Source organism: Vicugna pacos, chromosome 2, assembly GCF_048564905.1.
Source record: "Vicugna pacos chromosome 2, VicPac4, whole genome shotgun sequence".
Lineage (NCBI taxonomy): Eukaryota > Metazoa > Chordata > Mammalia > Artiodactyla > Camelidae > Vicugna > Vicugna pacos.
The window spans coordinates 40,407,196-40,433,532 of NC_132988.1; the positions used below are offsets into that span (position 1 = coordinate 40,407,196).

A 26,337-nucleotide genomic window follows, 5' to 3' on the forward strand; every position below is an offset into this window, starting at 1 on the left:
AACAATCTTTACAATATTCTCTGAGGAGTATTTTTATTTGCAAATTTGTTGGATTTTAGACACTTACACCTATAAACTTTCATCTTAACAACGCTTAAACTTTAAATCCTTAAAGTTCCATCCTAACAACACTCTCTAGAGGTCAAGTGGTAGATTTCTAGGACATTATTATATTTCTTCAGGCATTTGGACTGCAGTCTGGTTTTTTATAATAATTTCAGTTCTAAGAAACTATAATTATCCTGAAGAACACTACTTATACTGTCTTATTTCTTAATTACAGTAGTAACATGAGATAAATGCACACTTACTGGGATTAAATGCATATAATTTTGTGGTGATGAGGAGTTCTCTTGACAACAATTGCAATTATATGGTCATCAACTACTGATACTATATTATGTTTTTAAAATTCTATACAGTCCTGCCACGAGGGCGCTTCCCATTTGAAAAAAAATAAAAGACGTTAAAAATGAAAGCAAGTTGGGCCAATGTAAAAATCAGTGACATTGTTACCCTGAGCCTAATTAAAGGATTCCACGTGAATCACAAAAAACATTGTACCAATTAAAATTTGAGGGGTTTAATTTTAAATTTCTATCTAAACAAGTTACATAAAGAAAAGTCCTTAGATGGCTTTTTTTTCTTTTTGACCTTTAGAATAAAAGGTTTTAAATATGCCCCCTGTGGGGAAAATGGACTGGAAACATGATAGGTATGATACTGTCTTCAAAGATGAATTTGCAGTCCGTCAGTAAAATTTGTTTCAAATACTATATAATTCATTGTCATAAAAATTTGCATGTAGGAGTCCAAAAATAATGTATGCTCTATCATTTCAATTTAAAAAAAGGGAAAACTTTAAGTTGCCAAGATAATATTTACATAGATTTTCCACTTTCTTTTATGGATAGATATTCTTTGTCTTTTATTTCTAAAAAAGTGAAAGGGAAAAATGATGGATGTCAAACTCTATACATAAAACTGTTTAGGTGAAGGTTTGGGGTATATTGTGCCAGATTTGGAAGCCAAGCTGCCTAGGTTTTAAATTCTGCTCTGCCATTGACTAGATGTGGGACTTGAACAGATTGTTTAACTGTGCCTCTGTGTTTTCATCTGTCGGGCACAGTAACCGTACCTACCCTATAGGACTGTTGTGAGGACTTACGTGTAAAGCACTTAGATTCTTGCCTAGCACATAGAAAATGCTATATGCATTTTAAGTGATATTTGACATAATTGAGGATATTGAGGACAATGGGCTGTCACTCTCCTTCCCACCTTCAACCATGGTGAGGAATCGCTTTCATCATTTTAATGGATTTTCCTCAGAGACTCCTTTTCAGCTTTCGAGTAATGGGCATTTGTTAAACCTGATACTTTTAACTGATAACTGATGCTATCTTGCCAGAGTATTGTGTTTGTAATTCTTGTGTAAGCTATTATTTTTTTCTTCTAGTTTTATTGCGGTAAAATTGACATAAAGCACTATATAAGTTTAAGGTGCACAGCACAAAGATTTGACTTAATATATATCTTAAATGATGATCACAGTAAGTTTAGTGAGCATTCATCATCTTATATAGACACAAAATTAAAGAAATTAGAAAAGGAATATTTTTCCTCATGATGATAACTCAGAATTTACTCTCTGAACTTTCATATATAGCATACAGTAGTCTTAATTATGTTTATCATGTTGTGTATTACATCCCTCATATTTATTTATCTTATAGCTGAAAATCTGTAGTTGGGACTTTCTGACTGCTTTCGTCCAATTCTCCCTCCCTCACCCCACCCCTGCCCCTGGTAGCCGCACATCTGAGCTCTTTTTCTATGAGTTTGTGTCTTTGTTTGTTTTTGATGTATAATTGGCTTACTGCACTATTTTAGTTCCTGTTACACAACATGGTGATTTGTTATTTCTGTACATTTCAAAATGATCACCATGATCAGTCTAGTTACCATCTGTCACTGTACAAAGTAATTACACATTTATTGATTATATTCCCCACACTGTACATTTCATACCTGTGACTCATTTATTTTGCAACTGGAAGTTTGTATCTCTTAATCTGCCTCACCTGTTTCTCTCCTTTCTTCAGTCCTCTCCTCTCTGGCAACCATCTGTTTGTTCTCTGTATCTATGACTGTTTCTGTTTTGTTATGTTTGTTCATTTGTTTTGTTTTTTAGAGTCTACATATAAGTGAAATCATACAATATTTGTCTTTCACTGTCTGACTTACTACTTTTACCATGTTGTCACAAATAGCAAGATTTCATTCTTTATGACTGAATAATATTCCATTATATATTTCATATATATATATATACCACACATATACTACATCTTCTTTATCCATTCATCTATTTATGGGCACTTATTTAGGCTTTTTCCATATCTTGGCTCTTGTAAATAATGCTGCAGTGAACACAGGGATACACATATCCTTTAGAATTAGTGTACTTTTTTCCTTCTGATAAATACCCATGAGTGGAATTGCTAGATTTTAAGGTAGTTCTACTTTTAATTTTTTGAGAAATGTCCATACTATTTTCCATAATGGCTGCACCAATTTACATTCCCACCAACAGTGCATGCAGGTTTCCTTCTCTCCACATCATCTCCAACACTTGCTATTTGTTGTCTTTTTGATAGTAGTCATTCTGATAGGTCTGAGATAATATCTTATTGTGGTTTTCATTTGCATTTTCCTGTTGATTAGCAATCTTGAGCATCTTTTCATGTGCCTGTTGGCCACCTGCATGTCTTCTTTGGAAAAATGTCTGTTCATATCCTCTGCCCATTTTTTAATTGGGCTGTTTGCTTGTTTGTTTTTGATATTGAGTTGTATGAGTTCTTTGTATATTTTGCATATAACGCAATAATGTTCTATTATTTTTAAGACAAAAGGTGTCCTCTTTGGGCATTCACAGTTATCAAGTGACATGTTAGGTCTTGGGAATAAGAGTTTTGCAGTGTATAACCTTTAATGCAAGGCTGACAATTCTAACCAGGTTGCAATGATATGATATTGGAACGGTTTACTGAAAACTCACTTTTATTTCTAAAATAGCCCATAAAAAAACCAAACCAGCACACCAATAAGCAGAAACCCTTAAGAAAAAGTTAGTAAGCAACCATATAAAAAATAGCCACATGACACTTGACTTTTCTTGTATATATTGATCTGTGAATATTATTTGTCTGATTAATTTCACATGTTATATTTGTTTTAATGTTATTACTCATACCATTATATTACTCTTACTTTTCTAATGAAATTAATGATTTAATTATATTAGTTGTTCTGAAATATTTATAGATCTAAACAATAAGTAATAAAATGAATTTTTAAAATTCATATATATATATAAGATTGAGAAGCAAGTACCAATATTGTTTTAGAAAATTATGAAATCCCTTTCTATGAGTTGCATTAGTAATTTCTGCAATTTAGATCAAGATTATGTAAGTTCTCTTTTATTTAGTATTTTTTTATCCCAACTGCAATTCTTGATGGATTGAATATTAGATTATATCTGTAATCACATTCAAATTTTTTGTTGATATTTCAAGAGCAATTAATCTAGATTTCACTTTTTCCTAGTCTCTGGTCCACAAAAATGTAATACCCAAATATTTTTAGAGTTAATATTTAGGTAGGAAAAACTGTAAAATAATGAATGAGTATAGAAGATTATTGGCTAAATGCAGTTTCTTTGCAAATATTGTTTCTTCATTGAAGTAAAAATTCCTCATTAGATCACAGAAAAACAAATTTTCTTGAGTCTGATTTCATCTCAAGCTGTACACATATCTATACCAAAACAACTGTTTAATTTTAGAACTTGTCTAATTCTGGTTCTTCTCTAGTCTAGGATTTATTAGATTATTGGGTTTGATGGTGTTGATTCCACAATGGAGAAAAATTGATGTGTAAAATAATACTATACTTTCAGTGAGCAGTGAGGGGATGCCAATCCCAATTTCAATTAATTTTAAAAGTAAATTTAAGAGTGTCTTTGAAATAGAAATCAAATGTGTAGCTTTCTACCTGTATTAGTCTTTGCAAGCTGCCATAACAAGACACCACAGAATGGGTGGGTTAAACAATAGACATTTATTTTCTCACAGTTCTGGAGGCTAGAAGTCCATGATTGAGGTGCCAGGAAATTCAGTTTCTAGGGAGACCTCTCTTCTGACTTACAGACAGCTGCCTCTGGCATTCTACTTCTCCCGAAATTCCATGTTTAGGTGAGGTAGTGCCTGGAACTTCTATGCCACTTTTAAGCATATGCATCTGATATTTATGGCCATTTTCACTTCTTTTTCAGATCAGCATTTTCATGACCCATTTGTCGAACTATGGGAATGACCGCCTTGGATTGTACACCTTTGTGAACTTGGCCAACTTCGTGCAGGGCTGGACCAACCTGAAATTGCAAACTCTGTCTCCACTGCAGCTAGCCCACAAGTACTTTGAACTCTTCCCTGAGCAGAAGGACCCTCTCTGGCAGGTAACATCGAACATTCTGTCCTGGGGTGAAAGAAGAGAAACTATCGATATGGGAATGCTGCTTTGTTTTAGGAACTCTGCAGAAGATACTGAACTGGCATTTAACACAAACTTCTTATTTATCCGGTAGTTTCATTCTCTTCAATAATTTTTATTTGTCTTATGGATAAAGTGTTAGTATTTTTGGTTTGTTTTTCTGGGGTTTTATTGATTGGTTAGGTCAGTTTATAAGATTTACATTAAGGATATTGTTTTATTGTTGAAGTTTTCTCAGATCTAATCATTCGACTTGCATTTAGCATGAGTACTAACTAGCAGTAAAAGGTTAGGCGTTGAGTGGCTAGGAAGGTAGAAACCAAGGGCCACCATAATCTAAGACCCTATAACTAGACCCTATAAGTATGTGTACAGCACAGGTGGTGTAAATAAAAAGAGGAAAAGCAGTTTTTAGAAAAGCAGAATCTGTCTTTACTATGTCTTTGTGCTATTTTTTTTAATCTAATCTTTCACCAAGATCAGATCTATTGATGAAGAAGGAATTGTCAGTTTTAAGACTGCTTTTACAAATAGTTCATCTTTAGTTGGGAGCCCCTCAGCCTCACGGCATGAAAGTGCAAACCATCTGCTTCTTAGCAGTTATCTGGGAAAATGCTACCTCCCACTCTCTTGGTTCTTTATGCATCAGATGACATTGACCCACACAGTCAATAAGCCGGCTGCAGAGAGCAGATCAGATAGCCCCCGCCAAGTAGTCAGTAGAGGAGTAGCATTGTCGTTAATGAGAGATCGCTGTGAGACAGACTTTGTACCGTCCTCTCTCCCTCTCCTGGGCTTCTCCCTATCCCATAATTCATGTTCCATGCCTCTCTGCGTCTGTATGGTCAGGAATTCATCCACCAGATGTTTATTGAGCATCTACTACATCTAAGACAAAGCTAGTTGCTGTAGAGAATGCAGAGAAGAGTAAGATGCAATCTTTTCTCTCAAAGTCATTGGAAAGATTTCTTGTTATTCTTATTCACTGTTACGTATTTCAGGGTGTGTTTAAAACTTCTACAGTAGGTCATACTTTATTTTGATGATTTCTTCAGCAGCTGGACCAGCTATATGTTTGGTGTATAAGTTAAATAGACAGATAAATAGATTAAGACATAGTTCTTATAGTGTATATAGTCACATCAAGTAGATGTCAAAATCTTAATCTTTTTTGGGGGGGAGTAATTAAGTTTATTTATTTATTTCAATGGCAGTACTGGGGATTGAACCCGCGACCCTGTGCATGCTAAGCACGTGCTGTACCACTGAGCTATACACTCCCCGCAAATCTTAATCTTAATACTACGTGAGTTGTTTAAAATTAAAGAATTTTATGTATTGATACTGTTTTGACATCAGTGACACTGGTCATTTTATTAGGGAATGAATATAATCAAAGACAAGCCAGCTCCAATATGACTTGGTCAACATGACGATTCTAAATATTGATTGCATGTTTGTTAAATATGAAATATTGCACTAGTTGATTGGGGGTATAAATGAAAATTAGAAACAGAAAATAGAATTGTTCCTTAGAGAACTGTGCCACTTTGGAAGATATGAGAACATATACAGATACACACACATGCACAAAATATTGCATGTGTGACATTTTAATTTTGAATAGCATCATAGAAGTAAATTCCTAGGGAGTTCTTAATAAATAATATGATTAATCAGAAAAGGTTTCAGAGAGTTCACTGTTGCAGCTGTCATTTTTATGTCTAGAAATTTTCATAAGTATTATCAAACCCACTTAGTATAAGAATTTTCAAATAACACTCAAGAGTAAATGTTTACTAAAAGACTCCCATTTTATCATGTGAATGATATTATTTATATGGTTTCTTCTGACTGAAAAATAGAGTTGTGAACCTCTCCCCTTAACTAAAATGCCATATATTCTCAAATGTATTTAAGAAGGAAAACAAGGAATAGAAAGCAGAATGACAGTTAAACTCAAGAGGGAGTTCTCCAGGTGCATGAGCTTTTGAGCAAATCTGAAGCAAATCTGATGAACTTTGCCAGTCATAAACGATGTCAGAAAACTGCAACGGTCAAGTAAAGATAAAGGACATAATAGTTTCGGAGCTCCCTTCCTTGGTGGTTTTCTCTTCTCATATTCGTATTTATACTAGCAAACAAAACAGCTGTAAGTGCTAGCATCGTGACTTTTGTACAGTATGAATTTCATTTTACAAAAAAAGTATAAGCATAACCAACACTAAGTGATAGCCCATTCATCACGACCCCGCAGACTGAGGATCCAGTAATATTATGTGTCTCGGCCATTGCTATACAGTCTCTAAATTTAATGCTGCAGGTACTTTATGGTATTTATAAGCATGACTTCTTACTGAGTGTATTTCATTTTTAAAGTCAGTCAACTGTTACTTTTCCTTAGGTTTTCAATTCACACTTTTTTATTACCACAAATGAAATGAAAACAAGCAAAATGATAATCTTCACAACTGTTTAGTGTCCTTTGGTTCCTTATATAAATTTTCATTAGCACCAACTACCATAAATGTGAAAACTGCTTTGTCACCTAATGAAAGAGTGCAGTATGAATATCTGTCAGTGGACAGCATGGCAAGTACAGTGTGTACAGGATGTGTGTGCTCCCTCCGTTGGAAGGAGAGTCTTCCAAAGCTGTTTAATGTGAGAATATGTGCTGAAGGCACACATGGGACTGTGCGGTGAGAGTGCACCTGCCCCAGTGCAGTCCCTGGTGTGTGAGAGTCTTAAAATTATACTCACAAGTTCCTACTAATTCATGGCCCTTCTTGTTTGGGTAGAATAATCACCATTAAACAAGAAAGAATAAAGTTTCCTCTCTCTCGCTCTCTTTTTTTTTTTCTTCTTCTCATTATTGAAACCAAAACCACAACATGGAGGCAGTTGGAAGGTCAGATTCTGGCACGTTCACTAATCGATGCTTTTAAGCTCTCAAGCTGTCAGATCGGCTCAGTCTCAGGCTTCCGTCAGTCACTCCGGAGTCTCACTGTCAATAAATATGCCAAGTGTGATGTGGATTCCTGCTTGCCCATGTGACCAAGGGAATGCTCAAAGAGTGGCAGTTTCTGTCTTTCCAGGCCAGCATCTCCAGGATTAAAAATGAGCGAAAGCAAAGCCACAGTGGCTAAGCCTAGGGAGTGAGCATCTTCACTGATTCTAGCTGTGAAATCATTTGACTCCAGCTTAGAAATGGTAAGACATGAGTATCTGTAATATAAACAGATCACGAGGTCTAGGGACACACATACTGTAGCTCCTGTTAGTCTGTGTCTGTTGAAGGAATGCTGACACAGAGAATAATAGATTGTAAGAGCAGGAGAAGAAGGTAGGGGCATCTCACCCAACTTACTGATTTTAGATCCCTAAGGAGGTTTCCCCTTGTCTTGCTAAAAGTCACTTGGCTTATTAGGAGCAAGTCAGGACCAAAGCTCAAGTTTGCCTCATTCATACTCCAGTGTAGTTCCAGCCACACCAAGACGGTAGTTTTATATTTAGGAAAAGGAACCTACTTGTGTCATCAACTGTCTTTGTAGAATGAAATATCGGGAATACCTTGTTTCTTCCGAAGAATCTGATAGTGTATTCAGTGTGGATACATTTGACCTATACTTTGAAAGTACCTACATAATAAAAAGAAAGGTCTTTGCCTTTCTGGAATTTACAAACCATAATAGCTCCTGGTTACGTGTACAAAATGGCATTTGTCAATTTGTCTTCATATGTATCCCTCTTTCTACTGCTCTGTACCTCATTTATGACTCTGTATTGCGGACACTTGTGCTTGTCATATACCAGCTCATGCAAACTTTAAGGGGTGTGACTATGTTTATTCATTCATGTTTGTAACCTAGAACCTAGCCTGGTAGCAAGCTACTGTCGTTAAAATCTCATGAATGGATAAGTAAAAGCAAAGGGGTGTGCATGTGCACAAAAAATAATAACAGTGACACACTAATTTCTTGGGGAAGGGTAGGGATGTAATGGGACGTAACCCTGAGAAGCATGTCAGAGTCAGAGAGGAAAGCTTTGAGAGCTATCAGAGTAATTTGGGTTTGATACACAACAAGGAGGAACTACCTGTGCGCTGCGAAAATGAGCGTGAAATCATTTTTTTTAAAGTGTTGCCGGTAAAGATTATGCTAGGAGCCTTTTTTGCACAACATGTAACAGGGAGGAGCCGAAGTTAGGATAATAGTCTAGCTATGAGAGAGGAAAGCCCTGAATAGCTTCATGGCTGTGAGAAAAAGTGAGACCTTTGAAGAAAATGTATTAGAAATTTTTGTGGGTGAGATGCTGAGATTAAAGGAACACTGATGTGTGAGTAATTACCCCTGCAGCTGGGGAAATAAGAGTGCTATAATTTCATGTTCTTCACCACCATTTACTCATATTTTTGCCTTTCCAGGGAAATAGCCAGAACAGTTTTTTTAATCACTTCACAGATGCAGAGCAAAGGCACAGACTTCATGAGCTGACATATTTTTCCTAATCATCATTTGGATTTATGTGTTAACAATGTTACGTTTCTCTTCCTAACTCAGAATAGTATTTAAACCTCTCAGGAATGCTTCCCAAATACATAGGTAATTCTTCACAATTTTATTTAATTTACAATGAAGCACTTTACTGTTTTTGATTACACAAGGCTGTCAGACATTCTGACATCCAGAAATGGTGACATAAGTCGTGGATTTTCCTTTCCTATCAATCAGTGGCAAGTATGATCTTGTCAGGTGTCAAATTCTCCACACAAGTAACTTACTGGGGTTTCGTCATGGAAAAACTACTTGAGGATAGCTCATAAAATAAAATATTAAAATTAAAATCAAATTAAGTGTTAGTATACTTTCATACATTCTGAATCAAAATCATCATAAAATAAATATACTTGAGTCCCCAATTCAATATAACTATTTTTTAAAAAAAACTGATTTCTTGTGTGTGCCCTACAAAAATGTCTGACAGCTTTAATGTCATACTGTGAGTGAATACATTATATTAGACCAACCTATTAATAAGAGTTTAAAAATACTTTCTTTCATTGAGTTAGTTAACCAGATTCTCTGTAAGGATATTCCATAAAACTATAAATAATAATATAAGATATTGTATGCAAGAGTGCACAGCTTCTGTTTGGAGATACTCAGCTACAAAGTAAATGTGGCACCTTCTCCTGAGGTCAGTTTTACTTCTGAGAATATTTCATGGGAAAATACAGTCTGAATTTATTGAAATAAACATGGTGTAACATGGTGAGGAATGCATAGACACTTATGATAAATCAGAGGGATTCTGTACTTAAAGCAACACTTACCGTGCAATCACCCCAGATTCACACATGAACCACAGCTACACCCCTTTTTACCCACTCCCACCCACAGAGATTGGCGTTGATGCTCCTCTGTAAATCGGAGCTCTTTGGTAGAAAGTCTGGGTAAGAATCAGAATATTAAGTGCTGTTGTGGAGCGAGCATTCATTAGGGATCTGTGCACTCAGAAAGGAAAGGCTTTTCCAAGGAGCTGATGGACTCACTGGTTTACTCTCTGGTTCAAGCAAGGCAGAGTCTGTGAAGATGATGTGTGTCTCAGAGTTTCTCCGTAAGGATTTGCTGATTGAAGCGTTGAGAATAAACATCCCTAACCTATTAAAATTCCTCATCAGTGTACCTGGATTGTGTTAGGCTTAAATGACATCAAGAGACAAAAAATTGAAAGTCACCAGCCTGTATAATACAGATTTGGTAAAGGATTTGGTTTAAAGACACGTACACGGCAAAGCTTAATAAGCAGAAGAAAATTTAAAACCACACAACCGGATGGGGAAGAAGCAGATTTCAAAAGAAAAACAAAAGCACCTTTCCTAGCATTCTTCTTGAAACAGTGAGGTCAGAACAGCAGAAGGCAAGCAGAGGGTTATGGAGCGAAAACCAATAACCTGGAAATGTTTGTAATTAACAAAATAATCCTTCTGCCAAGACCACTGGGCATTTTTAATGTCTCGGCTATTAAGGTCTAGAGGTCGCCTAGTTATCTGGAAAAGGCACACGACTTGAGAGGGGATAATCAATCTCATTGATAATTCCACCGTGTCCTTGTCAGTGAAGGATGTGGAGACGCAGTGAGCAGGGAAGATTGTGAGTAGAGAAAAGGCAGGTAGGTTGGAATAACCAGCTCTAATGAGAACAAAAGTTATTTTCGTGTATTCTGTAAAAATATGAACTTCAAGATAAGGTCAGTAGTGTGATTTTTTAAAGTATGTGCTTTTAGCTTGATTGTAAATTGGAAATTTTTACTTAATGAGAAAGAGTAAATTGGGGTGCTCATCCCCTTCAAAGTAACATGATTTCATTAGAATTTATTGCCCATTTTAAGTCTGGTTATCTCAGAGAATCTTCTGTCCACTTTGCTTATGTCTACTTAAAAGTAAATCTTCCTCACCTCATCCTATACTCCGTGTACAGAAGCACCTGCCCCTCCCATACCTGTGTGAAAATTAAGTCATGAGCATTTTTACTATACTGGCTCTGCAACCATTAACTGCATAAAGCAATTTTAACTGAATTTTTTCAAAGTTTCAATATATCTAGAGTATGAGATACTGAAAAAAGTAAATTATTGTGTATAGCTGTTTCAGATACATGGGGAACAATCAGATAGGGATATAATTGCTTTGTAATTTTCTGACCTTTGAAATGAAAATGCTAGCAATAGAACCAAGTATGAAAGTGCATGAAAATGCTTTTTTTCCCTTCATAATCATTGCAGAATCCTCTCTCTCTCTCTCTCACACACACAATTTAACTGCAGAGACAACCTGAGCTTTAGCTTTCAAATCTGAAACTAATGTGCTGTGTCACCTTCAGCAAGACCTAAATAAAACACCTTGCATCCCAGCTTCCTTAGCTATGAAGAAGGGATAATAATATCTGTCTTGCCAGGTTGCTTTGAGGATTAGAAATAATCTATGTCAAGCAAGTGCCTGGAATATAGAAGGTGATCAATAAAAGTTAGATATTATGTTAGCTATTATTCAGCCAATGTAAGGAAAGTCAGAGTAGGAAAAGTCTAAACAAACATTTTCAGAATATAAAATAGGAAATGCAGACATCCTGTTATTAGAGTTGTGATTAACAGACACAAGGGGAAACATGCCTGGAAAAGAGACAAAAGAAGAAATATGGGTGTCCGGATAGCCCTAAAATAGCTTAACATGGAGGGAATGCAGTTATAGATAAAGAGAGCCTGCCTAGATTGAGGTATACAGATGCCACCAACTATACGGCACCTACAGAAGGACTAAAGTAATGCAAATTGAATTGTTAGTAATAAAAATATTCAGAATAGCAAGTGTTGTAACATCTTAGCATTCAGGTAATTAAATTAGGATTATACAGGGGTCTCTGGGTCATCTGGTACATTAGCCTATAGCTTCACGTTTGACTGATGAAACTCCGAGCTATTTCCCCATCAGATAATTCATATATCCCAGAAGTCTAATCACTCAGCTGTGATTAAGGGGCAGCCACCTTAGGTGCCACTGCATTCTGACAGTGGACCCAGAAGTCCGTTCTGGGGGTAGATATCCACAATAAACCAGTCCACCGGCAAGAGTAACCTCTTTCTGTTACTTCAATTCTCTAACTAATCTGGACAAAAGGAAAAATAAAAGCACTAGCTCGTTTAACACTCTCAATAACCATATGAGGTAGGTACTACCCATTATTATTTTCTGGAGAAGGAATCTGAGGTCCAGAGAGTTTAGGAAAATGCTTGAGACAGAAGCAGTCTCCCTCCTGAGCTCACACTCTTAACAACTGGGCTATGCTGCCCCTCTAAGATAAATAGGTCGAGATTTGCAGATACTAGCTACTATGTAAAAAAACAGATACACAACAAGTTTATACTGTCTAGCAGAGGGAACTCTATTCAATATCTTGTAGTAAGCTATAATGAAAAAGAATATGAAAACAAATATATGTTTGTATATGTGTGACTGAAACATTATGCTGTATGCCAGAGATTGACACAACATTGTAAACTGACTATATGTCAATGAAATTTTTTAAAACTTGAGGGAAAAAAATAAAATAAATAAGGAAGATTTATGGTACATATTAACTTCAGTGAGAAGAACTGGCAAGATTTTGACTATGAATTGTGGGGGAAAAATTAGAGCATTACACAGAAAAATAAATTATTCAAAGATTCGGGCGCTGGTATGAGTGTATCTGTAGTAGTACCTGCAGTATAACCAAGGCACTAAGCTGATGTTGACAGTTTTTAGTTCAGAGCAGTGCTACTCAAAGTGTGGCCCATGAACAGTCTTGAATTATTTGTTGCTGATCTGCCATGAGACAGGAAGTTTGTGCCAACAGGTAAACCAGCTGTATCACTAAGCAGCTGGTTGCTTCGTCCAGAATTTTCTTTTTTTTTTTTTCTTGAAGCAGGATGTTCTTGTTGAAGCATGCATTGCAGTAATTCACATTCTGACATGAGCTTTTTACCTTCGCACAGACAAGTGCTTTGAAACACACTGAATTAGAGTAGAGGCAATGTTGCTGTAACGATGACATTCCAAAAATACAGTGGCTAAATAAAGTAGAAATGTGTCTCTCCTCAGACAACTGTCTAAAAATGGGCAGACAGTCTAAGAGAGTTAGACCGCTCTGTTTCACATGGCTGTCCAAGGTCCGGGGTTGGCAGGTGTTTGACATATGTATGGTTTCCACCTCTGAGTCCAAGGCACTTGCTGCAATTGGAGCCATTTTACAGCTGGCAGTAAGTGGAAAGGGGGAAATCTAGGGAGAGTGGCTTTATCCTTAAGAGGATACCTTACATCATTTCAGCTCACTTTCTTTAAACTGAAATTGGTCATCTGAAGAGAGCTCAATTCGAGAGACTGTGAAATAGAGTCTCTAGCTGCAAACCCAAAACAAAATAGGGGATGTTCTGAAGGAAGAAAGGGAGACTAGAAAGGTTAGCCTTCTCTGCTGTAGTGAAAATTATGTTTAGAGAGTTAAGCTGAAGCTAGACTATGGAGGATTTGAGATTGAATCTGAATAAAAAGATTACAGAAAATACAGTCACCAGTAAAAATAAAATAAAATTTCAGTTATGTGAAATACATAAGAAATTTTGAGTTTATTGGCTTGTAATTAACTCATTTTTTCACAGTTTCCAAAGATGAATTCATAAAGAAATGCAAGATGTATATGTAGTTGTCTTTCTATGTAACTAGTCTTTTGTTATTACACTCTACTCATATTCCAGCGAAAAGTGGGGATGGAAAATGCATTGGAATCAAGTCTGAGGTAGGGATCTGGTTCAGTGATTTACTGAGGAAATGCTTTTAGGGAAACTCTATAAGGGAAAAAGTAAAACAAGAAAGAGACGAGGAAAGAGCTGAGCCCAGGTGTGGTTTTAGGAAAAGTTTGGCCTTGATCAGATCTGCAGGGAGAAAGCTAATCACGCAAACTGTCTCACCTTGAAGTAAGCAGGTCAGGCTTCTACACCCCTGTGTCAGTCAGTCTTCGGACTTGGACCAACCCCCTGGAGAGTGGGAGAGATGCATAATTTCCTGTCAAGGGGTTCCTATTGGCCAGGGCAATACTCAGTCTCCCTAGCTGGGGGCAAAAATGGGCTGAGAATGGGGATAGGGTGTTGCACTGGCCAGAAATAAGGTGTTTCCTTCAATGGAGGAAAGAGCACCCCCGCCCTGTTCTACACCTCACTTCACATAGTTGTGCTTGCTTCTCAACACACTCACCTACCCAGGTGCAATTTTTCCACAATTGTAAAGGTAATTCCTGGGGAAACCTGTAAGGAGGGTCATTAGAAGAAATGCAACCCCACTGCTGCAGTTGGTTCCAAAGCTGAAACCAGTACATGTTTCGTCCCACCTCCATCCCCTATTCTGATTTCACCCCACCTGTGGTTAGCGCTTCTCCCGGGCAAGATGGCTCACCTGGTGGGTCAGGCACAGCCTCAGGACCAGCTGCAGCAGCAACAGCTCAATGTTTGTCCCACTAAGTCTTTTCTTACAAGTTTCCCCCAAGAATTATGACAGGGAAAGGCCGTGCCTGGGTGAAGAGAACTTCATTTATGAAGCAAGGAGTACACTGTGGCAGGCTTTTGTGGTGCCCAGAACAGCCCTAGTCAGGCTGTGCTTGCTGTCCTTTCTGATCTACAGTTAAACTTGGGCACCAAAGTGTCAACCAGTAACCCAGTGTATTACTTGAATACCAAAGACATGTGTCCCTGTATAGTGGCTGTTCTTCCTCTCATGATGGTGAGGGTCAGTTGCCCCTATCATGATGGTAACTCATTTCCATGCCTGCTGGTCTGCTGGCACAAGGAGTCCAAAGTGAATGGGCAATAGTTTCAAATTTTAGTGTGGTGGTCCTCTTCGGTGCCTCCTGCTAGGGGCATCCTTCTTCTGGGAACTAGAACTCCTAGACCCAAAGACCTTAAAGTTGTGGAGATGGACAGCACCAGTTCTCCAAATAAGCCATTTAATTCTCAAAAGTGTCATGAATTGGGTGGTAAATTTGGGTCACTTGAATGGAATGAAGATTGGCACAGGAAAAGGTTGAGATGGGGATAAAATTGGACAGATGGCTGTGTTGGGTCTGGCATTTCCTCACCACATCTACACAGCAATGACACCTATGCAATTTAAAATATAGGTCTAAAGTTCAGGAGGGAGGTGGGGGCTAAAAATAATGAACTACATGCTACCAATTTATGGGGTATGGCCAGTGTATGAGATAAGCTGGGTCAGCAGAAAATAGCACATAGTGTGAAAAGGAAAGGGAACGTGAGCCAAGTCTGGAGTTCAAGGATGGCCTTCCAGCCTCTAGGGGAAAAAAATAGGAAAGATTAGGACAGAACACGGATATCCAAGAAACTATGGTCAAACTAGGTAGAGACAAGTTAAGGCTCAGGTTTACAAATATAAAACATAAATTCAGAGATAGGGTGGAATCTCAGCAGTTAGAACCTAGCCAAGCCTCAGAAGGGGATGAGGGCAGAAGAAACTTCAAACTGAGTTCTAGCCTTAGAGAAAGGATGGTGCCGTTTTATATGGAAAGATTTGGAAATCAGAGAACCAGAACCAGACCAAGGTCCTACTCCCAGTTCTAAGGTACCAGTCAAGAATTTGATCCTGTCTTTTGAACAGTTTTTGTGGAACAAAGCCAGGCATTCATTACACCGCAAGCGTCATTACTCTTCCTTCTTGCAGAATCCCTGTGATGATAAAAGGCACAAAGATATCTGGTCCAGAGAGAAAACTTGTGACCACTTACCAAAATTCCTTGTAATCGGGCCACAAAAAACAGGTGAGAATAACCAACTTTCTTTCTTTCTTTCTTCTTTTTCTTTTGTCATGAAACATATTATATATGGTGTTATTTGACTGATTATGTTTCACTTTGTGAAATATTTAAGCACCCATGCAAGTTCATTATTTGAATTGCTCTTTATTCCTGTGTATCATTTTTATACCACAATCCCCAAAGAGACCCTAAAGTTGCTTATTTAATTAGACATATGAAATAAATTTTTAATTATCAACTTTACAATTGTTTAACAGACATCAAATTTTTGACAACGTTGAGGTTACGTGTCACAGTTGTAGTGTCTAATTTTTAATTTCTACTTTTTGTGGCTTTGCCTAATTCACTCCTGAATTAATTTGTTTAAAAAAAAGGGCTTTGGTTTGATTCAGACTATTGTACACTGCATATCGACCTTGAATTGATATTTTTTTCAGAACTGCTGCCATTATCACCTTCAGATATTCTAGATGTGTGGCCTGTTCGTTTGTTTTAATAATCATTACATATATATGGTTTAGACTTATTTTCTACTACACATAAGTTTCATCAGGCATTTTTTTCCCTTGGTATTTTCTCATGTGCTGAAGGACAAGGGTATAAGAATGTAGTAAAAGAGAGTAAAAGTATTTCACCAATGAGATGACACTTTCAATTAGAATATTTTATACTTTCTTCAGTATGTGACAGTTTTATATACTTTGCTCGTGTCCTGATTAATTAAAGTTTTTATTGAGTTGCTATATTTTGAATTCACTCCTTTGACTAGAAGCATTTTCATCAGTGAGTGCACAAACCATAACACAAAACAAGCATTCACAGTAAATAAGCCTGGCCCGGATGAAGATAGGTATAATACAAGCAAGTAGATCATTTTAAAGGTTGTGGGCAAAATTTCCAGACTATTAGATTCTGGTTGTTGAAATCTTTTCTTCCTCCAGGAATATAAATTTTATTACAACAGTACAGGGAGGGAAAAAAAAATCAGCACATATGTTCAGATATATCACTTTTTGTTGTTGTTGTTGTTGTTGTTGTTTAAAATGTGTGTTAATTTTCTACCAAATCCCTCACAGCAGTTCTAACACTGGAATGACAACTAACGAAATAAAACATTCCTTTGTCGTAAAATTATGTTAAAAATTTAATTTAAAGACATATCTTCCATCATTTGTCATTGACTATTACAACTTCTTAGTTCTGCTAGAAAATTACAGGTTGGTAAACATAAATCTAGTATTCCTCCTTGTTGTTTGTATTTATAAAGACAATAACTTATGCTTTAGATTTTGATGTTTGACCTATCACTGTGGAAATGATAAAGCTTTTAGCAGGTTTTGGCTTTCCCAAGACAAACAAACATGTTAAAGTAAGAAATTGGGTGATAATATTTTATATGCTATGAAAATGCTATTTAATGTGAAAACGATTGTGATAATTCTTAAAATCCATTCCATCATAGACGTCTGAAGTCTTTGTTTGTTCTCTTTATTGCTTCAATTGGCAAAACTCCTACTGCTGTCAGAGGCTGTAAATTCCCTGGAAGTTGGGCACATATACATGCTAAGAATCTGGCCTTCAATGCAAAGTTGTCTTTAAACAACTTCAACATGGCCCGTGCATCCCTTGCAATACACATGAAATATAAAAGTAGTCCCCAAACCCCTATTTGCTCAGTTGTTGTGAGATGAGAATGGAAGGATGAAATATCCCACTTCTCCATTGCTGAATCCTGGAAAAAATTCCCATGGGTTGAAAGTGGGGCCGTGAAGGGAAACGGACAGATTGCTGGGTAGCCCTGGGCTTAAGGCACTTGAAGTTGACATTGTAGTTCTGCTAGAATCCCTTGGACACATGAGCATTCTTTGTGATTCTGGGTCAAATTTTGATATTACCAGGGTAGGAGAGGATTTCCAGAAAGATTAAATTTAGCACAATAATTCTAAAAGCATAATTCATTGGCCTTAAATCTAGAAGATCAGAGTCCCGATTGTCAATATTAATTTCTCACGATTTGACTGGCTTACACTGGGAAACTTACTCTGGTAAAACTAAAAAGAAGTAAAGAAGTTGATTGTACGTAAAATAGAGTAAAGTTTCTCCTTAGAATGTTACAAGGTGTGAGAAACTTCCTCTACAAACTATTTATATCAAAGATACTGGTTAAAAATGAATTTCAAGGATAGATGAAAACACAGGTGGTAAGAAAATAAATACACATTTTCAAGCAGTACACCCAGATTTTATGGCTGATTATAGGAATGACAAGCCATGAGTCTACTGATGACACTGTCCCTAGATGAACATGCATTCTCCTTCCTTCCTCTCAGATGCCTGGCGGCATGAAGGCGTATGGCTCAGAACATAAAGGCTTTGACTTTCTTTAGCCCCAGGGAGACCTGGGTGCAATTCTGTGACCCTCAGGGTGATTAAACACTGGTACATGCTATTGAGTATGGTTCTAAAGTGTTTATTTTGAAATATTTAGCAATAATTCAAAAATATTCCTTTATCTGTGCCTTGGATCCACCCAATGTCAACATCTCAGGGATGTTAAGCTATCAATATTTCCAGCTTTTATGCATCTCAAAAATCTCTCTCTCTCCTCTCTCTTTCTTTCTGGGTCTCTCTTTCTCTGTCTGTCTATCTCTCTCTCACACACACACACAAACACACAGATACACACATGCACACACACTTCATTCTCATCATCAACTAAATATTTTTATGTAGGTCCCATCCTAAAAAGTATTTAGAAAAAACCATCTGGATTCCCTAGTCCCTTCCAGCTGCTATTCTGTGCTACTCCAGCTCTAATTTATTTCTTCTCCTTGGAACATTTTTGTTCCTCCTTTCACATTTTCTCCTTTGTGAATTCCTATTCTTTTCTGGAGAAAAATCAGATCAGTTCTCAAGACTGCTATTGACTCTCATGACTTTCATGTCTGTATTTTTCAGTGTGTTTGAGATGGTTCTTCTGCTTGGCGGCCCTTTGGGCCTCTAATTCAGTTCTTAACCAGTTCTGGCTCCTTTAATTTTTTTTTATTACATTTGTATAATTTGATTCTATATTTGTTATTTTTTAAACATATTTTTCAATTAGTAATTAAATCTCCTTAAGGGCATGTGTAATTTTTGTCCTCCCTTTTCCTAGAAGTCACCCATTCTCAATGTCTTAACATGTCTTCCATTGAGGGTGGCTGGTCCCCTTAGATCTGCTCTTCATTTCCTTTAACTGCTCACAGTTCTATTCAGTACTGAAGTCATGTAAATCTGTGAGGATCCACACAGGCAGCATTCTTGTTAATGCTTAAAGCACAGTAGCCTTGGCTCATGTGAACCTGAGATATGTGAGAACAAAATGCCAGTTCTCTGAAGATCTTCTCTGCTTCCAAATCCCCAGCTGCAATAGTTATTGCCCTGCCAGCCCACTTGTGTAGCTCATTCTCAACAATCCTAGGGCTGGGAAATCCACCAAAGTCCCGTGGGTCCAGCGTGTTACACAAGGGATAACCTTTTCCAGAGGGAAGTTTTGATTTCTGAGAGCCGTGAAGATCCAGTCACTTCATGATCCTTTCTGCTGTGGCCCTCAGTTTCCGGCGTCACTCAAACGGAAATAAAGTTCAGAGGTGGCATCTGAGCCTTCTATGATGGGGACACTCAGTGGGTTCTGTCAGCTAATCTGTTCAGCCTAATAACTCAGGTATCAGACTTGACTGCCCCATCTTGACAGGGTAGGACATTCCACTGGCCATCTTCCAGAACCCCACACTCCTCTTTCAACCCTCCCAGAAACACTTATGATTTTAAGGTGCAGTCTTAGAAAACACTTCCTCCTGGAAGCCTTCACTGACCTCCCAAGTCTGAATCACCCATTTTCTCAAGTATTGGAAAAACACTCTGGTCTCCTCTCATTATGGAACCTGCCTTGCTATGTTGCAATTACCTATTTATTGACCCAGGTCCACACATACACTTTAAGTGTATTGAGGCCAGCCAATGTGTTCTTCTTATCAAGAGTTATCACCAATCATTACTACAGTAACTTGCACAGAGTTACTCCAGTCAACATCTGTTGAGTAGATTGATTTAATTTAATTGATCTGAATATAATATTAACTGAGACTCAGATATTGTGCTGGATGCCTTTGATGCTTTAGCCACTCATCTGACTCCACGAGGGAAGTAGAACCACCTGATTTCTGAAGTTCTCCCCGCGCTGTATCATCAGTCTGCTTTACTTTGGCTGTGTACTCGTATTAAATGAGTTGTTTAGATCAATAGAATCTTGAAGACTAATATAAGAACACTTAAGTCATTGCCACACACAATGCACTTAATTGACGTTCAGGAAATCATTTTGACCCTGGAATGAATTGGTCTTTTGAATATTACTTTTTGAGCAAAAATTTTGGTAAAATATATTTGTTGCTTCTTTGATTGCCATGTAACCTTTTGCCTCCTTTTTTGTAATAGGAACAACTGCACTTTATTTATTTCTCCTTATGCACCCTTCCATCATCAGCAATCTCCCCAGCCCCAAAACATTTGAAGAAGTTCAATTCTTTAATGGCAACAACTACCACAAGGGAATTGACTGGTAAGAAAAAAATAACCAACAGTAAAAATAAAGTCCATTGTTAACACATGCTCCGTCACAGCTGAGCAATTATAGATGTAGGCATAGCATCTACATAATTACAGAATAAATTTATGTTTAATTGTACCATAGTGAATTAGAAATTAATTTATAATGATAATATGTTTAATCAGTGTTGCCTATAATTTGATTTGGACAGTGCAATAATGATAATATTTTTCTGGTAAATTAGTATGATTGAATAAAGAGGATTATGGCATATTCTTCGTCAGAATTATTCATAAAGACATTTAAAATTCTCCTTAAGCATATTATTATTTTACTGTGCCTACAATGTTTTTAACTAAATACATAATTTATCTTCACAATGACGCTTGAGGTAGTTTTATTTTATAATCTGTGACGTGTATCTTCATTAACCACCTAGATTATAAATGGTGTGTTATAATATAAGCTGATATTTGTCTTGCAAACAAAAGAGCATTTCCAAACCCTATTAATGCTAGTCATACATGTGCATAAGAGGAAGATTACTTGATATTTGGTAAGTTATGAAAACTTAAAAATCACAATATTTTCCCTAAACTGAAATAGAGTAAACCTGATATTGGCACTGATCTTCACTCTGGGGCTTTTTTCTAGCTCTATCCCAGTTTTCTAAGAAAATACTGTTCTGATTTCCAGTTCCCAAATATACAAGGCAAATCTCCCCTGAAGAAAATTCCCCTCAATGCATACCTCTGTAACAGGTGACTTGATGTCAACGTCACACGTGAACCTGTCCTCAATGAGAGGCCCATTCTTTTAAGATGCAGCTAGGCTTAGAGTGGGGTAGGGGCGATGCCAGTGAGCAGATCCAACTTCTCACTGTGAGTAGAGACGTGTCCACTCTGCACCTGGGCTATCACTATTTTACCTTACTTAAAGCAGGCTAAATGACTTTTGAAATTGCATGTAAGTTACTCAAAGTAGAGCAGCAATTTTATGTGTGAGCTCAAGTGGAACACAAATTGTTAAGCAGGAATATAGATGAGACTTTTCACCACTTCACATTTGGGAAACATAATAACAAATGTCAAAGAGGAAAATAAGTGTCTTATATGAATTCTTAATTACACTCATCATTTATTTCTAGAACATTTGAGGGTTAGAGAAGTGATGAGCTATAAGGAGGGTTACACACATAATTAACGCCTAGCACTGAATTAACCTCTGAACATATTGATTCCATAATCTACACACAGAGGAATGTTCTGACAGCATATGGAGGAGTGAACCTATCAAGGCACCACAGGATCAACTGGCAGGAAATATCCCCTTAATTACCCTAGATAGACTATAATGTGTTCACATTGCTACACATACTACAAATTATGCAGAAGTTAAAAAGGAGGAAAGCAGCTATGCCCTAATCTGTCTAGTATTTTATAGCTATTCTGACTTACACATTTTCCTCTTTTGTGCACTTTAATCTCAAGTTAAGAATTTTATATTCAAGTTTGAAAACATAAATTTACTATTTTAAAACATTTACTAGGCAATATGGTATAATTTGCTCTTTGCCAAGGGTAAACTTAATTTTTTTGGATTTAGCTTTCAGTAGCACAGAACATCAACCCAAAATCTAAAGGAATTTCCCTCTGTTCCTTAGCAACCCATCTATTTCATCGCACTCTTTCCCCTGTCCTAAATAGTCCATTAGAACAATAATATGTTAGGTTGTTTTCACATTTGAAGTGTATAGAATAGTCTCTGTTTTGACTATTGTAACACCAATAGTTAAAAATTAATATTAATTAATGTAAAAATGTTTAAATTATTTTATATCCATCGTATGGCAGAAAAAAATTATATCTCAAATTAATTAATTTCTTTCTCTGCCTTCAGGTATATGGACTTTTTCCCTACTCCATCCAACATTACAAGCGACTTTCTATTTGAAAAGAGTGCTAATTACTTCCATTCAGAAGAAGCTCCCAAGCGAGCTGCATCCCTGGTCCCCAAAGCCAAGATCATCACCATTCTCATTGACCCCTCAGACAGGGCATACTCTTGGTACCAGGTATGAAGCAGTAAAAAATACTATTAAAAGCATGTGGTCATAGCTTGAATGTAAGAAATGGTGAATTATCCAAGTAAAGTCCAGATGTATTGAACAGTTAAATATTAAAAGAGCTAGACAAACAAAACAAATTATGAGAAATGAGCTGAATATTTAATTCATATCAAGTTGGTCAAGGAATTTCAAGCATAATATAAGAGAAAAAAATCACACACCAAAAAATTAATCAATCTGAGCCATATAAACATGTAAGATAGTTGATCTGTCACAATTAACAAAATAAAAAAGTAAAAATCTAAGTAGAGTATCTTTAGCAATACATGGTAAATGACATAAATTCCTTAATTTGTTTAAAAAAAAGCTTCTGCCCATTGACAAAAATTAAATAATAAATGTAATATTTTAGTAGAAAAATAGATAAACAAATTCACACATACACACACAAATGCAATTGCTCAACAATTTATATGAAAATGATCAACCCAAATAGGGATCAACAAAATGTAAATCAAAATGATATTTTTTAAAATATCATCTTGACAAAAACTGTCATATTTATTCTCTTTGCTATCAAGGGTGTGACGATAAAGGTTCCCAAACATTCCAATAGAAGGATACATAGGGAGGTATTTTCTGAAAGCTAATTTGACAATATTTATCAAAAAAGGTTGATAAAGATCCTTTTGTGTTGTGATTCCTCTTCTGGAGGTGATCATAAAGAGAACTTCAAAAGGGTGAAAAACATATAGCCCTTTTTTTATTCATGACAGTACCAACCGTAATAATAATACCAACAAAACGAAAAGTAAATAGCCAACAATGTAGAATTGTGTCACACGAAATGGAGTATTCTTCAGCATTTAATGATGGTTTTAATCAATACAATGATAATTAAAACATTATGTTCATTCTAATGTGTGGGTAGATACTAAATATGCATAAAGATATATAGTTAGAAATTTTGAATGCTCTGTGAGGAAGTATGGAAGATTCTATGAGAGCATTCTCTATAGAAATAAACTTTAGACTTAAAACTGAAGGATGAGTAGGTATCAACTGAGTGAGGGTAGAGGGCAACTGAGGGAGAGGGAAAGTCTGTGTAGTCCACTGGTGCAAAGAACCAGTGCACAGTTAAAGAATTAACGTCCTGTGGTTATAGAGTAAAACCCGAGGTGGAGACCTATGGGCGATGAGTCTGCGAGGCACGAGGTGCTGGAAGCCAAGTAGGAGAACCATGTGGGGACCATTCTTTGAGCAATCAAAAGCCTTTGGAAAATGTTAAGCTGGTGTGTAGTTACCAGAATTCCCCTTGGAAAACTTGATGCTATCTGCTCGTTGAAGAATGGATCGGAGTGGCAGAAATGACCACTCAGTAAAATCAAGTAGAGACTGTTGCAGTAGTCCTGCTGAGAGACGGAGGTAGCAGGGGCAGAAAGAGTAAATAGAAACTACCAAAAGAGATCAAGAAAGTATCAAAAGATGTTTAAGGATTAAAATCAACAGAACCTGTTGAGAAAACAGTGTCAAGTATAAACGAAATTTCCAATCCGGGCAACTGGGTAATGACCATATATTCCCATGAAAAAGAAGCACTGAAGGATTCAGGAGTTGTTGGGGGTTGTGGGGAGGCTAAGGATTGAACACCTGGTGATCAGGAGGTACAGAATCACTGTCATGCCAAAAGGAACAAAGAGGTCTGAGCGGGAGACAGAAATTTGTGAATCAGAGGCAAAAGCCACAAAAAATGGTGAATTTGCCTAAAGAGAAGGTTTAGAGAAGAAAAGTACAGAACAGGTGTGGCAGCCAGTGAGACAAGAGAATAATCCACAGGAGTAGAAGGAAAAAAATCCATCAGCGTATTGACACCTAATACAAGGAAAGGAGTATTGTGAAGTGGAGGAGGAGACAATAGTGTCAGACAGCTCCTAAGATATTGGACAAGTAGGCAAAACAAGACCTGAATTATTTTCACTGAGTTGAAAAATATGGAGGGAAGTGGAAACTTTAGCAACAGAGTGAAAAGAGCAAACCCAGATGGAAATGGCGGAGAAATAAGTAGGTGAGGATGAAGAAATAGAGGTGGCCCTTGCAAAAGATGCAAACAGATGTGATTCTGAAGGAGAGAAACTAGGCACAGTGGGTCAAGGACAATGTGTTCTATGGGGTGGTGATTTGAATTATAATGAGATGTTTTCAAAGGAAGAGGGGTGTTAAAGCTCCCACCTGGGGGGGGGGGATGGGGAATCAATCAGTGAGGAGCCGGAGGGGCCAGGAAAAAGGCTCCAGGAAGTAGCTCAGGTGGGAGGGAAGCACTCCTTTTCCAGAGTTTTTCACTTTTCCTGTGCTGGGCTCCTTCTGCCAGTCTGGTGGGGTCTTACACTGCATAGTACTACAAAGGAAACAACTACATAGAAATATAGTTATCAAAATCACTTTTTAAATCAGTCACAAATATTATTTATTAAATCAGTAAATGGCAAGATCAAATGATGGGACTAATACTACTGTAATTTGGAAGTAGTGATGGGCAGAAACCACACGTGATATATCTGAAAGACCTGTATCGTGAAATAAGAGATTTTTACCGGTGGTAAAATCACAAGTACAATAAATACTGAATTTTACTTAGATATTACTAAAAATAAAGAGGCTTTTTTTTTCTTTTTGCAGATTCGCGTTCATAGATCCTCTGATTTATATCAGTGGGTCTCTGATTGAGAACCCCCGCATTAAAAATTAAGGGGTAGAGTAGGGTGTAAATGTACATGCTGGTAAATTTGAAGGTCTGGGATAGAGAAATTAAAATAACTATGATGACCTCTTTTTCCTTTAAAGTTAAGAATGAGTTAATCTGATGAAAAGGAAGAGGATTTTGAGAGGCAGTAGTTTGAGGAGAGAATAAAGGAATCTGAAAGCTTGGTACAGGAGTGAAATAAAGTTGACCAGAGAAATGTAACATTGCCTGCGGCAATTAAAGGCTAATTAAAGCTGATGATTTTGAATTTATGGTGGTAACAATCCATATGTACTAAAATCCCAATGATATGAGGGCACAAGAAATTAAAGTCAAAATAAAAAAAAATTAAAAGAAAAAATTTTAATAACTTAGCAAAATAGCAAGTAATTTGTATTTTTCTTCTTTCTTTTTCTTGACTTTTCAAAATTCCTTTAATAAACATAGATTGCTGAGAACAAATGATGATGAACAGAAAAATATGATACTGCGATTGAGACTGCAAGTGGTTGGGGATCCAAGTGGAACACTTGTTTTGGGAGCAAAATTCAGAAATTATTTTATCAGAATCCATGAATCAATGACTCCCTCAAGATACAAAAATGTGTCTTTCTCACTTTATCAAAATTCATATTGCAAAGCAAGATAAACCTACTTTTTAAAATTGTGCCAAAAATATTGAGATATTAAGCCTTAATTAAACATTTTGAATGCCAATATTTGGGACCAAATGTTGCACATTTTCCTGACAGAAAGCATGGTCCCTACTTAAAGCAGGTATATATGAATCTTTTTAAAAAAATGGATGAACTCATTTACATAAAAGAGAATCTATGCATACTTCTTCAAGTAAATTCTTTGAACATACATGTGTAAAAAGAATATTTTTTCTGATACTTCTTATTGTTATATTGCTAAGAGTAGGGTCCCCAGCCTGCTCCAGATTTCAAAATAATGAAACCTATTACTTAGCCAGTCCTGTCTATTCAGTAAGTACAGTAAATCTCAATCTTAGCAGGTGTAATTCAGA

At 36.7% G+C, this 26,337-nt stretch overlaps 1 protein-coding gene across 1 annotated transcript in view; it reads left to right on the forward strand.

Annotated features, from left to right (window-relative positions):
• Positions 1-26,337, forward strand: part of LOC102525260 (N-deacetylase and N-sulfotransferase 4) — a 230,211-nt gene that overhangs the window by 194,523 nt on the left and 9,351 nt on the right. The window contains exons 7-10 of the mRNA XM_006217356.3: positions 4,340-4,522; positions 15,818-15,914; positions 20,388-20,511; positions 22,399-22,573. Coding sequence (XP_006217418.1) covers positions 4,340-4,522; positions 15,818-15,914; positions 20,388-20,511; positions 22,399-22,573 — 579 coding nt within the window. The remainder of the gene's footprint in view (positions 1-4,339; positions 4,523-15,817; positions 15,915-20,387; positions 20,512-22,398; positions 22,574-26,337) is intronic.